The 15203-nt window shown below is 37.8% G+C and overlaps 1 protein-coding gene across 1 annotated transcript in view; it reads right to left on the bottom strand.

The window, feature by feature from the left end:
- The window catches only part of KITLG (KIT ligand), an 82286-nt gene that overhangs the window by 19805 nt on the left and 47278 nt on the right, over window positions 1-15203 (bottom strand). Inside the window, exons 4-5 of the mRNA XM_021687513.2 lie at window positions 2806-2976; window positions 270-429 (exon numbers count right to left, since the gene is read on the bottom strand). Coding sequence (XP_021543188.1) covers window positions 270-429; window positions 2806-2976 — 331 coding nt within the window. The remainder of the gene's footprint in view (window positions 1-269; window positions 430-2805; window positions 2977-15203) is intronic.

Genomic DNA, 15203 nt, shown 5'->3' with positions numbered 1-15203 from the left:
CACAATACTAGTAAATTCACTATATCCCATATTGTTTACCCACACAAAATTCTTATATTTGGAAATGATGAGTGTTGCTTTGGTTTGAAAACCAACAAATCAACTGATCACTTCTTTCATGCCATTGATATATGTCTTTGTATTAGACATATACACATACATCTTTCTCTAGCTACAAATATATTTGAGTCAGAGGTAGATTCTTACCTACACATATAAGATTCAAGCTTGCTTTTGGCATTTAAATTGGAAATTCTTATATATCTTACCTTTTTCAGGACTTAATGTCGAAGAAACCACACATTCACTAGTTTTAGATGCCACGGTCTCCAAGTCCTTGAGGGCATCAATGGATCTATTAAAAATTCTGAAGAATTCTTCAGGGGTAAAATGCCTGAGTTCTGGGCTCTTAGGTGTTTTTTTTACATTCTAGAAGAAGACAGGTTTATATTTTTCAGATAGTTTACAGATTTAACTGATGTCAAGGTAATAGACTATAAGTACATTCCCCAAAGATTCAAGTAAAACTAATACTTTTAGACAACTGTTTTAACACCCATAATTCAAATTCAAATTGGTACTACAAGATAGTGATCCCATCCAGTTTGGTCTGGGGCTCAACTCCAGATAAAGGAATGGAGTGGTGGTGGGGGTAAGGTGAATAGAACATCAAAACAAAATAATGTTAGCAAGAAATTAGAGACACTGTTCTTTAGAGATGCTCATTAAAATAATTATTCATTAAAAAAAAATACCCCTCTATAACACCTGCTCCAAACAGCCCAAAATTAAAAAGTCCGATGATACTAAATATTGGCAAGAATATGGAACAAAGGGGACTCTTACATACTGGTGGAATGATATAAATTGGCGATTTGGTATCATCTGGTAAGGCTGGACATGTGCCCATTTTGTAACCCAGAAATTCCACTTTTAGGTGAATACTCTAGAGAAGCTCTTGCACATATGCACCAGGAGACATACAAGAAAGTTCTTAGCAACAGTGTTATATAACACTTACATCAAACAACAGAAGAGTGGTTAAATCATGAGAGACTCTTAACTATAGGAAACCAACTGAGGGTTGCTGGAGGGGAAGTGGGTGAGGATGGGGTAATTGGGTGGTGGGCATTAAGGAGGGCACGTGATGTGATGAGCACTGGGTGTTACAAGCAACTGATGAATAACTGAACTCTACTTTTGAAACTAATGTTGTACTATATGTTGGTCAATTGAATTTAAATGAAGAAAAAAAAAGAAGAGTGGTTTAATAAATATTGGTATATTAAGTCCACTCCATAACCAGGAAAAACTTAATTTCAGCTATATGCCTCAAAGTGGATATATCTTATAGGCATAATGCTGAGCAAAAGAACCAAGTTATAAAAGAATAAAGAGTATGATTAATTTCTAGAAATTCCCCAAGAAAGCAAACCAGACTATATTTTAGAAATTCATACATGCATGCTTATCTATAAATAAAAGTAGGTAATAATAACACCTATGTAGCATTTGCTATGTACTACACTAAGTGCTTTATACATATTAACTCCACCCCCAAAACAACAAAGAAATACCACCTGGGTTCTAGCCTCAGTGCCATGATTAGTAAATGTATACTCTTCAGTATTTGGGATGCTCTTCTTGACATCGTCATTTACCTAACACTTAACTCATCTTTCAAGCCCCAGTGGGTGGATTATTTCCTTCATGACACTGTTCCTCATATGCCCTACTTTTTGTGACCTCTTGCCATCAGAACACTATTTGTACTAACACTATTTGTACTAAAAGACATGTTAACTCTAAGATGTCATAGACTGTAAGACACACCAATTTAGAAATTAAAAAGTAAAGTAATAGAAGTGATGAAATGTAGTGAGGAGGCTCTTAGTACGGTAAGAATTCTGAGTTTGAACACAAATGGTATGGATATTGGGTCTTAAAGAGAAATTGGAATTTGGATGAGAAGGAAGTATTTAAAAGTACAGAATGATATTTAAAACCTTAGGTTTAAACATCTAGAAGGCCTGTAGGGTAGACCCTGAATTGTGAACTCTATGCCAAAGCAGGTCTCCCAAGATCTATTTTATTATAGATGTGGTATTCTAAAATAATAATAAAAATGTTAATTAGGATTTATTTTGCCAGACATGGTACTAAGGCATTAATCGCAAATTATCTAATGTCAACTCCATGAGATGGATCCTGTCATTATCCTCATTTTAGGCATAAAGAATGTGAACACAGAGAGGTTAAGTTCACAAAGGTAACTAGTGACAGAGTCAGGATTTGAACTCTAACACCTCATTCTTAATCTCTATACACTGCCTTGTCAATAAACTTCAATCTCACAGCACTGCCATGCCCACATTCTGAAGCTGGTGACAACTAATCATCAAATGACCTGGAGATGTTAAAATGCACTTCATTGTTGTGACATGATTACTATGGATAGGAGGTCTAAGTGTTCATTATAGACAATTTTCCATTTAAATGTAAATGAACATTTGTAACCTAAAAGGTGGGTTATGAGGACTTCACTCACAAAATAAAGGTCTATTTTTTTTATGTTTAGAGGGAATAAATTTAATTTTTATATTAAATGACATCTAAGCCTTTATGTATGTTTCAGTATTGCAGTGACTACAACCACCTATTTTCTGTGCTCTCCTTAAAAAACTTTTTTAATTAAAAATTTATAAATTAAAAATTTCACAAATAAAGATACTGCCACCCTTGCCAAGGTCAGCATAGGTCTTGGGGAAGAGTAGTAAGAAGCAATCCCAAAGAATACAAAGTTACCTCAAATAAGTGTTCTTCCATGCACTCCACAAGGTCATCCACTATTTTCACAAGTTTGTCTATGATAGAGTAATTACTCAAGCCTTCAGAGATATTTGAAAACTTGTCCAGAAGATCAGTTAAGCTGACTGACAACTGTTCCACCATCACCCTTATCCAACAATGACTAGGCTGCAAGAAATTGAAAGAAAGGAAGATAAAGGCATCTATTGTAAATACAGTAAACTTGGAGTACCCTTCTTCAAAGACATCAATGTTTCAGTCGCTGCTGGACAAAGAATTTCCTTATATCAGAACAGGTCAGTTTTTGTGTTTTGTTTAACTCAGATTTAACATCTGCTTCAAAATTTGCAAATGAATAAAGACCTGAACAAAGTATTGCTGGTAAAGAATGTTGCTCTTCCATGGAAGTAAATTAAAGACGAAGCCAAGTCTTACCCTTGACAAGGTTTACTTACTTTACTCACAGTGTTTTTAAAAAAGCTTTATGCAGAGGGAGTTACCAAAAAAAACCCCCAACCCCCCCCCCCAAAAAAACAACATTATTGTAGGAGAGAGTCCTAGCCCTCAAGGACTCGCAGTCTTTTGGTGAACTGGAATATGAAACAATGGATTAAAATAGCTTATTTTTCCGAGGTGCTTGATAGATTTCAAGGCTTCTTCATAGATAAATTCATGTGTATGTTTAAAAAACAAACAAACAGGGCGCCTGGGTGGCTCAGTTGGTTAAGCAACTGCCTTCGGCTCAGGTCATGATCCCGGAGTCCTGGGATCGAGTCCCACATCGGGCTCCTGGCTCAGCAGGGAGCCTGCTTCTCCCTCTGACCCTCTCCCTTCTCATGCTGTTTCTCTCTCCCTTGCTGTCTAATAAATAAATAAAATCTTTAAAAAAATAAAAAACAAACAAACAAACAAACAACAGCCCTGGCAGGAATGTGGTCTCAGAGAGAAGCACTTTTGCCTTAGCAGCGGGACCAGCTACATAATTTGTGGAACCAAGTGCAAAATGATAACATATTCACTGTTCAAAAATTTGTCCAAGAATGAATGATTACAAGACGGTAACAGCAGAGTATTAAACCAAGCACAGAACCTTGCCCATGAAGCTAGCCCTGCCCATTGGTTAGAAGCTCAAATCTGTACAGTCAGGTATAACTGGGTTCGATTCTGTCTAAGAAACTCCAGACACCTGCATAAATTCTCTGAACCTCTCTGTAGAATGGGGATAATAGAACCGGTAGTTGTGAGGAGATAATGTACATAATTTGAATGTAAGTTTTATGAAGGCACTATTTTTTTTTTAAAATATGGCCTAGAACAGTGTCTCTGGCATGTGAAAGTTGCTCAGAAACTATTTGTTGAACAAATGCATGAGTGAATAAAAAATGAATGAGAAAAAAATACTCTGTGTCAGGGGTCTACACTTTCTGTAAAGGGCTAGATAATATTTTAGGTTTTGCATGCCAAGGAGCAGAAATAAAGGATATTATGTAGGTGCACTTATACAGAGAAAACAAATTTCTACAAAACTTTTATTATAAAATTAAAATGTAGTAATAATAATTGAATATAATGTCTTTTGCAGAATAATCAAATTTAATTTTTTGTAATATAGGTCTACCAATAAGAATGGAATTCTTTATTTTGGGTCAACATTTTGTTTAGCTGGGTTTCAAAGTATTCTCGATTATCAGACAGAATACAAATGTTCATCTGTAAAAACCAATCTCAGCTGGCCGGCCATATAAAATCAGGCAGTGGATTGGATCTGGCCTACAGGGTATAGTTTACCAGCCTCTGTTATAAATGGCTCTGGGCCAATAAAGGTTTAGATTATCAGGAAAAAGATCTCGTTGATGTATTATTAAAATCCATTCTATTTTTTATTTTATTTTATTTTTTTTTAAAGATTTTATTTATTTATTTATTTGACAGAGAGAGACAGAGCGAGAGAGGGAACACAAGCAGGGGGAGTGGGAGAGGGAGAAGCAGGCTGCCCACAGAGCAGGGAGCCCGATGCGGGGCTCAATCCCAGGACCCCGGGATTATGACCTGAGCTGAAGGCAGACGCTTAACGACTGAGCCACCCAGGCGCCCCTCTATTTTTTAAATTAGTGTAACATTACTTAAAATAATTACTTAAAATAAGTTCATATACTTTGTATACTTTAACATTATGTTTTCTTACATAAACATCTTTTAAGTAGAATCTCCGATTTTTTTTTTTAAACTTGGCTAAAATGTAACAAGTGAGAAAAATAAGATTGGGGATAGCTATAACTGCCATGGTGTATAAGATCCTAAATAATTTAAAATAACTTCTGCTGTAATAAAAATATTATAATCGGGGTGCCTGGGTGGCTCAGTTGGTTAAGCGACTGCCTTCGGCTCAGGTCATGATCCTGGAGTCCCGGGATCGAGTCCCGCATCGGGCTCCCTGCTCAGCAGGGAGTCTGCTTCTCCCTCTGACCCTCTCCCCTCTCATGCTCTTTCTCTATCTCATTCTCTCTCTCAAATAAATAAATAAAATCTTAAAAAAAATATTATAATCATAGGGAGTACCTGATGCCATGTAAAAGGAATCAAACCACTAAACTTGATTTCTCTTCTTACTAGCAGAATATCTCTATGGGGGAAGGCCAAGTGATTTATCCTAAATTATACAAGGGGGCCGCCTTCTATTCATTTAACAGAACAGTTTTAATTAATACAACACAGCCAAAAAGGAAACGGGTTTATCTACAAATTGGTAAGCCCCAATTCCTGGAAGCACTAAATGTCATTCAAAACTTTCAGGAGTGTTGGCTCCGGCTTCAGAAAAGTATAACAAACAAATCCCCAAATGGGAATTAGTTCAATTAGGCCATTTCACTCAACTCATCAAACAAGTTCTCAAAGACTATGTGTTTCCAAAGTATGTTCAGAATGGATTCTTTGTTTTGTTTAATCAGTGCTTATCTCAAGCACATGTAAGTTCACATTTGCATCATTCACAGGTCTCTTTCCAAAATGTCAGTCTTTCCTTTGGGACTGAATCTCTCTCCAAGTCTCCATCCATTTAAACAGTGATAATTCCCTTTTAGATAGTCAGCCCTGTCAGCAAGGGGCAGATTTCCTAGAATCTGGGATACAACACATACTGCAAATACTGTTTGAAGAGTATTTATACGGTAGGGCAGCCTTCCCCAATTAATTCATTCTGTTGTAATGGTGCAAATTTTTCTGTGGCAAGCTGATTTAGGTGTCAGTCTCTTTAAATTCTGTCTTCACTCCACTTTATAAATATGCTTGCCTATCCTTTCCTCAGATCTTCTGACATAGAAGAACCAAAATCAAATTTCCTTATTCTGAACTAAGGTACTCCTTTAGCTTCTGCAGTCTTGGCACCTTAAGTGAGCAGGTTTTTTCTTTTTCCTTTTTTGTGGTTAAAGTAGAAACGATTTTGTTTATAGGTTTCTTATTTTTAACCAGGGAACTCTGGGGTGCTTTACTACCACCACTTCTGTTTATCTCTATTTTCAGCTGAACTCTTATGTTTGCATTCTGTATTCAAATTCTTTTTTCTTTTTTAAAGATTTTATTTATTTGACAGAGAGAGATAGTGAGAGAGGGAACACAAGCAGGGGGAGTGGGAGAGGGAGAAGCAGGCTCTCCGCCGAGCAAGGAGACCAATGCAGGGCTTGATCCCAGGACCCCGGGACCATGACCCGAGTGGAAGGCAGACACTTAACGACTGAGCCACCCAGGTGCCCCGTATTCAAGTTCTTATTTAGCCATGACGACTCCCTCACAGCCACCCATGGTCCCCCACGGTCCCCAACTTCCATACACTTAATCAACAGCTGAAGCAATCAACATTTCCCAGCAAAGTTCTCAAGCCTAAACTTCTAATTTCTTACAGTTAGATCCTGGAAATCTCACCATCTAATCCTAGCCCAAAATTTGCCCTTTAAAAATTATGAAGAATTCATTGCTAGCTGATACGAGCTACTACACTGCTGAAAAACACATTTCTAAACATCTTGTAAATTATATTTCATGCATTATTCATTCTTGCCAAATTTCCTTGGAAAAAACGATATAATCAGTTCAGAGTTCTATCTTCTCATTAATTTGCTTAAAGAGTTACATGTTAGCTTTTTAGGATTCTTGGACTTATTAAAGATAGATCTAAGGCTGAAAAAAAAATTAAATATCAGCCAGTTTTGACCTGTCTGCAAGAGAGAAAACCAGTTTTGACTAGATCATCAAGCAGTTTCATATCTTCCTTTTAATTAAATATAGTCAATGATTTGCAAAGAGAATGAAACACAGGAAACTCAGTATTTCATTTGTGAGATGATAGATCTGCTTTTTGACTCCTCCAAGATGATGATTAGGAAACGGATGATTGAAGGCTCTAAGTTTCCCAAATATAATTTTTCCTTTTGCCTTCATAATAGGCATTATTATCACTATTCCTTAGCTTTTAGAGACCATTTTAAGCTTAAATAGTTCTGTATAAGTATCAACTCACAACATTCATCAGAAGAATGTAAGATACAAATAATGTTCTCTATTTTACTAGCAGAAGAATGTGAAAAATTAGGAAAGTTGATAAAACCACACAGGAGGCCAAAGAAGTGAGGTAAGAGGTACCTCTCAAATTCTTGAAGTACATATAATTTAATTTTCCATTCACCTATATATACCTACAAAACAAAATATACTCCTTGCTTTGAAAGGGAAAATCTGTCTGGGTTTTCCTTAACTCCAGACTCTCAATTTCTTCTTTCTTGGTAGCCTCCATCTTACATTTTCTGGGTTAATTACAGCAACTCTGGCTAAGACTACTGGAAAAACATGCTTTCAATTCCTATGTAACATGTATCATTCTAGAATGCTAACTGAATTAATGCATCGGTAATTCTTGACCTGCCACCATGCCACCACCATTAAAGATTCGTTTAAAAGCTGTAAACTTCCTAAGGGATTTTAAAGCACCATGACCAAGTTAATGATTTAACTAAATGATTAAATAAAAGATATAAAAACTCCTATACTTGGGCGCCTGGGTGGCTCAGATGGTTAGGCGTCTGCCTTTGGCTCAGGTCATGATCCCAGGGTCCTGGGATCGAGTCCCGCATTGGGCTCCCTGCTCCTTGGGAGCCTGCTTCTCCCTCTGCCTCTCTCTCTCTTTCTGTCTCTCATGAATAAAAAAAAAAAAAAAAAAAAAAAAAAAAAAAAAAAACTCCTATACTTAAGAGCATTCTAAACATAACTAGAATAGGACTGCTTCCGACGACCAATAATAAAAATATCTTTGCACATTCTAAAACCACACATAAATTTAAAATAGGTCATATATGAGTATATAAAATACATAATATATGATACGTGATATAACACCCCTGCAGTCCCAGAACTGATACATTTGAGACCCTGGCTGAAACTGTGTACTTTACAAACATCCTGGGGACTTGCTCAGTCTGGCATGCTTTTCTCTTCTTCTACCCCCTGCTTCATTCAAGAAATTGTTCTGGTTTATCAGCTGAAAGAATTTGACACAATATTCTGCATCAGTCTTAGATGCAGAAGCAGTCTCTAAGAGCAGGTACCATTAGCTTTATGGAATTACAGGCTGAAACTGGACAAAACAACAATAACATTTCTTCACGCACACACTTGGCGCTACTCTCCATTTGGTAGCTGTAAGTATAGAGATACCTGTGCGCTTCCTTAGTGGGTCCCAGGTAGGTATCTCCATTGTGAGAGTTCCCTACAAAGGAGTTGGGATAATGTACCCATTAGAGATTTTCAGGGAGAAAAGCACTGACTCATAAAACCATGAGCCCTCTGAGGAATATTCACAAGCATGCACCCTGTCTTCTAATCCAACTAATCTAATTACCAGCATTACTGCCCAGTTAGATTGTTTTTGTTTTCTTTGATGTGTGTGTGTCAAAACCAAGTCTAGCCAGAATTAGAGGTATGAATGCCCAGGGCACAAAGCATTCCTTTCTTTCCTCTTGTGCTTCCAGCATTTACCTCCTGGCTGAGAAATCAAAAGAACCTAGAGCCATGCCATTGAGAATCACAATAGTTTAGATCTGGAAGGAATACTGAAGACCACCTGCTCCAGTCCCAACAATTTCATAAATGGGAAAACCAAGACTTAGAGCAGGGAAGTGGTTTGTTCAAGGTTGTACAATAAATTTAAAACAGAAACATTAGAACACCAAACCAAGACTCACCTAGTTCTTTTACCAGTGGTACAAAGCACATGCAGCTGCAGTATTTTTTCTGCCAAGTTGGCCATGAGTCTTGTGGTCTCACATCTGGACCAAGCATATTGGTCCTTAGACTCAACTAAGAGAGCTCTGGGGAACAGAACTGACTCTTTCTGTGTTACTTCAGTGAATTCAGAGTCATACTGATGAAAATAAATTTCTCTGAGCCAGTTGTCACAACCAAACAGCAAATACCAGCTGCCTTTAGTGGACTTCCTTTATTCTCCTTCTAGTATTTACTCTTAGGGCTGGAGAATAGACACTCACCTGCTACTTTCAAACATTCCACGGCAGGCAAATTTCAAACATTTCTATAAAAGCACTTTGCAAAACAGTGTGTGCTCACAATCCTGGTTGTGGAATCTCTAAAATCTTACCTCCCTTTTGGAGGAGCTGGGTTTTGTCATGATTTATTTTGGTCTTCTCCCTAAACAATTAATTTGGGTCTTCAGTATTCACTTTAGGCATATAACTTTCATTTTCTTGCTTGAATTAAAGTGATGTAGAAACCTCAATCTGATTAAGATGGTAATCAGCCCAAACACTATAAATATATGTTGTTTCCCAGGGCAGGCCTATAAATGGTCCCTGAGCCAGACACAAAATAGCACAGTGAGGAAGGAACAGCATGGTAGGTAAGGGCAGAAATGATGAACTAGAAACTAAGTGTCTAGTCCCAACTGTTAACACACTTTGTGATTTTAGTCAAGTCACTTAATCTATTCAGAGCTTCATGTTTCTCCATAAAATAATGGGGTCTATCTAATCTGTGTTAGCTAATACAGGGGCTATTAGCCCCTGTGGCTACTTATCACTCAAAATGTGGCTAGCATGACTAAAGCACTAAAATTTTAATTTTACTTATGATTCAGTGACTGGAGAAAGGTTTTTTTAAAGAAGATTTTATTTATTTAGAGAGCACGTGCAAGCAGGAGGAGGGGCAGAGGGAGGGGAGAGAGAAAATCTCAAGCAGACACTGTGCTAAGCATGGAGCTCCACATGGGGCTCGATCTCACAACCCTGAGATCACCACTGGAGCCCAAATCAAGAGTCAGATGCTCAACCTACTGAGCTACCCAGCTGCCCATGCCTGGAAAACTTTTAAGTGTATTTGGAAAATACTTAGGTATATGAATCTGCACTATCAATTGTAAATTTTATGAAAATCTAAATGTGGAGTAAATATTTCTGATGAAAATTTAATGTCTGCACAGAAGTATGCTACAGGTATGAAATACACAGTGGATTTTGAATATGAAAAAATTTAAAATATTCCATTAATTTATTTTGATAAGGTAGAATGTTATTTTGGATATACTGCAATAAAAACTATTTTACCTATTCCCACATTCCTTTTTACTTTTTTTTAAATGTGGTTACTGAACAATTTTTAAGATTACATATATGGCTTCCATTATGTTTCTACCAGAGAGTAATGGTCTAGCTATTCTGAAGAGTGTCTTAATATAATCACTTATTAAGATGGGCCCTGTACTTTGAATACACAAAAGAGCCACTTAGAAATAGTATTTAATGTTCTATTTTATTCATTTCACATTTTATACTTACTCATTTTACATACATACTTTCTTATTATATAGGAGGTAGAAGTAGATAAATACAGTGTCTACTTGGCTGATTTAATCTATTTCTATAGGAAGTACTTCTAATCGTAGGGGTTGAGCCTTAGGTATGGATCCTATGAACTTGCCCTGTGGCCCTAACTGATTGGATAATGGCAGATCCCTCAGCCAGGTGGGCCAGTCGGGAAGTCTCCCCCACCCAAACCTGTAAGGTAATAGAAACTAAACAGTCTCTGAGCAGCTCTACAACTGCAAATATATAAAGCTGGGAGTCTGGGGTAGCTACATTTCACCAGGTGACTGGAACACAAAGAAATTTTGCACAGACAGAACAGAATAAGGCAGAGATGCAGAGACTCGAAGAGAGGAAAAGGAAAACCTGGTAGTTTTCCAATCCTGGAGTCCCTTCATGAAGCCTGGCCACATCCTCGCTTTTTTACTAGAATGCTGTTCTTCAGCATTCTTATAACTGGAATTTTTCTTTCTTTCTTTCTTTTTTTTCTTTCTTTCCTTCTTTAAATTAAGTTTCAACTCATCACTGTTAGTGAGAACCAAAGAACTCTAAACAAATAAGATGGACTCCTTCAAGATTTGGAAATCAGGACATTTTTTGTTAACAGTTAAATGTTTACTGGTAAGCAGTTTTTGAGTAACACCTACCTGCTTGAATGGCGAAGAATACAGAGGAGTGAAAGATTTGATCCCTAATCTTTAGATAAATAAGATACAGTAAAAAGAGAAAACATAACAAAATAATGATAACATCTGACAAATGTATATATTCTATATCTTGGGCTTTTCTGATCTTAATTATTTCTCACAACACTTTGAGACAAATGTATAATATATACAGTTTTAAATAGCTCTGTAAGCAATATATCAACAGGTACCCAAAATGAATAGCTTCTGGACAAATTCTATAAAAATTCAGAGATGATGAGCTAAAAGGTAAGGTCCACAGATCAGATACCATGTTGGTGGTTACTGACCACCATGTCTCCCGAACCAAGCGGAGCAGGGGTAATGCCAGTTTTTACTGGCCAAATGATACAGGGAAGAGAGCATAGTCTTGAACGGTAGGAAATGGGCCTGGGGAGAAAGTGGGATCTCATCCTGACCTTGGATGAGAGGACCATGAGGTTGCCTTCAGCTACGAGATAGTGCATGATTCTGCAGGTAGAAATGGAACGAGTGGATGGAAGAGGAAAGGGCATTTGTGGCAAAGGGAAGTAGCACTGAGCAAAGTCTTGGAGTTGAGAATAAGCACGGTGATTTTAGGAGGCAGGGATGCATCTTGCTGGGGTGGTGGGTTTTTGTTGGGGAGTAATAGATACTAAGATGAGCTGGTTAGGATGAGGCAAGATTATGAAGAGTCATGAACATCAGATTCAGGAATTTGGCATTCAGCCTTTAGTCACTGGAACAATGAGAAAGTCCTTAAATACGGAAATGACTCAATGAAAGTAGTTTAACAGGCGCCTCAAGGAAACCATGATTCCTAAAAATTGCATAATACTTTATACATAAGATTTTTAATAAAATGTACATATATCTAAAAAAAAAAGACAGCAATAATGTTGTGCAGATATTGTTTGAGGAGTTACAGGCACTCAATCAATACAATAATCTTGTGGACTCTATTCAGGTCAAATTTGTGCCTCGGGGAAACAACAAGAGATTACATAAGAACTTTTCTCCTTCCTTCTTCACTTTCTCTCAGCAGATATTCATGAAGTGCCTATCAGTCATTAGGCACTGACGATATAAAACAGAGCAAACAGAGACAATCCCTGCCCTCATGAAGCTGACAGGTTTAAGTGGAAGGTTATCAATTAAATAAATCCACAAACGGAAAACTGCTACTTTGAAGAAGGTCACAAAGAGTGTTTTCCAACCAGAGGATTTGGTTCCATCAAGGAGGAAAGGGAAGGTTCCCTTACACAAGTGAAAATGAAACCATCAGTCTAGAGTTACTGGAATCAAAGGTCCGATTAGGTACAAAGGAAGCTGCGCACAGAGGAACAGGGGCCACAGGGAGCACGTGGGGACGTGGGGCTGGAAGAGGATTTGGAAAGGTGCCACATCATGAGGGTCTCGGGGGCCTTGTTTCAGGAGCTCCTTTTTTTCTGTTTCCTAAGAGCTACAGGCATACAGACATTCAAAGCATATGAAGAAGGAGGGGTAAAATAATTAGGTATGTGTTTGTTTGTTTAATCACTCTGTCTACTCAAGAAGAGTCAAAACCTCAAATGGGAAGTGCTGGAATGGCAAGGGAAATGGGAGGAGCCCAGAGGCAGCAGGGCCCAGCAAAAGAAGGCGGGAAGAATTGAGAACTGGAATCCTGCAGACCCAGGGAAGGGTGCTGCTCAGGGAAGGCGGCCCGCAGGATGACGCTTAGAATGATGTCACATATTCCCAATGACGTCTTTGTTCAACCTTGCCTTTAAAAATAATTAAAAACTGATGTGACATAAAGAATGGTTTAGGTAAGAATCATCAATGGATGCTAAATTTTTAATAGAAACTTTGATGAGGAACTGTACATGGTCTTAAGACATCTCCCTCAAATATTGCTTGAGAGTTGCTAACAAGTGAATGCACAGAACTAGTGGAACACCTTAACCAGGGGATCTGTTTAAGCACCTCAAGGGGAAGATGGTCACTGTGTGCTTCTAGGTGTGATAAGCTGAGGATGCTTCATCATTTACGCAGCACCATGGCTTGACATACAAAATCTGAGGAACTCTTAAAGTAGACTAAAGAGACATGAGATATTAGTTTACACAAACTTAGTGGGCTTAAAACAGCACCAATTTATTATTTTACCCTTCCTGAGGTCAGAAATCTAACACAGGTCTTACTAGGCTCAAATCAAGGTGTTCACACAGGCTAGGTTTCTTTTAGGGGCTCTACAGGAGAATTGCTTTCCTTGCCTTTTCCAGCTTTTATTTTATTTTATTTAAGATTTTATTTATTTATTTGAGAGAGAGCGAAAGAGAGCACGGGCTGGGAGAGGGGCAAAGGGAGAGGGAGAAGCAGACTCCCTGCTAAGCAGGGAGCCCAGGCTCAATCCCAGGACCCTGGGATCATACCTGAGCTGAAGGGAGACACTTAACTGAGCCACCTAGGCGCCCTGCCTTTTCCAGCTTTTGGAGACCACGTGCATCCCTTGCCCTGTGGCCCCTTGCCCCATTTTCAAAGCCAACAGTGCAACATCTTTTAATCGTTCTCTCCGGCTCTCACACTCCTGCTTCCCTCTTACAAGGATTCACAAGATTAGATCATGCCCATCTGGATAATCCCAGATAAACTCCCCATCCCCAAATCCTTAATTACATTTGCAAGTCCCTTTTACCACGTAAGGTGATATATTCACAGCCTAGGACATCTTTGGGGAGCCATTATTCTATCACACATAATATCAAAAATGCAAAAACCATTATCCTAGACTGGATCTTGTACTGGAGGAAAAGAAATACTTAAAAAAAAAAAAGATAAATTTTGATAAAACTGAAATACAGCCAATAGATTTAAATATTCGGGTTATTGATAAATTTATTGAAACTGACAACCATACTGTGGTTACATAAGAGAAAATCTTTTACTTAGGAAATACACACTTAAGTATTGAGGGGCAAACATACAAGTGACTCAGTGAGTTTAGAAAAATAACAGCCTGTGCACAGAAAGCAAGCGTTTAGTAAAGCAAATGAGGCAAAGTGTTAAAAATAGATGAATATGGATTAAAGAGTTTGTGAGTGTTCTTAGAACTCATAACTTTTCTGTAAATTTGAAATTATTTCTGAATAAAAAGTTAAAACTGATGAATCTAATTAAAACGGAAATGTCTTTTTTACTCAAATACTACAAGCAAGTCATAGTTTATATCATTTTATAAACATTAGAATGACTAGATCTGTGGCCCAAATTCAGCAACCCAATTTTTGGTCTTCCTGTGGTAACATTACTGGTAAATAGAAGGATCAGAAATATTTAGGATTTTTATGGTTAGTGACTTAAAATCCTAACAGTCCGGCAATATTATAGTTTCAAGAGTTTAAAATAGAATCGGTAATTATCATCAGATTTAAGTACCAACTGATTGGTCACATCCTGCTATTTGTGAGAGAGAATCTGCTAGGTAATTTTCTAGGAGGTCTCTTAGAAAAGTAGTGCCCCCCCACCCCCCACCCCACCCGGGAGTATTTAGCAGATTTTTAAAGCAAAAGCATGACAATGAACTGTATTCTATTCTAGAGCCTTTTTCTGCCTGGTGCCTCAAGCAGAATTTTATTGCTTTGGCCCCAAAGAATCTTTCTGGTACCCATTCTGATTTCTACTCCGCCCTCTATTGTTTAGAAACAAAAGATAAGGCAGCTGGGATTCTGACCACTGACAAATCATCACTGGCCTCTCCACTGGGAAACTCCTCTGGTCTTGGCAGAAACTCACATTTTAAAATAAAGGTAAAACAAAGCCTACAACCAGTTTCTGCCCAAAGCCTTCTGCACGGGCTTATTCTTCTTGCCAATTGTGGTAGCCAAGA

Source organism: Neomonachus schauinslandi, chromosome 5, assembly GCF_002201575.2.
Source record: "Neomonachus schauinslandi chromosome 5, ASM220157v2, whole genome shotgun sequence".
Lineage (NCBI taxonomy): Eukaryota > Metazoa > Chordata > Mammalia > Carnivora > Phocidae > Neomonachus > Neomonachus schauinslandi.
The sequence above is the reverse complement of the archived record's forward strand: the minus strand, read 5'-3'. Positions and strand labels throughout refer to the sequence as shown.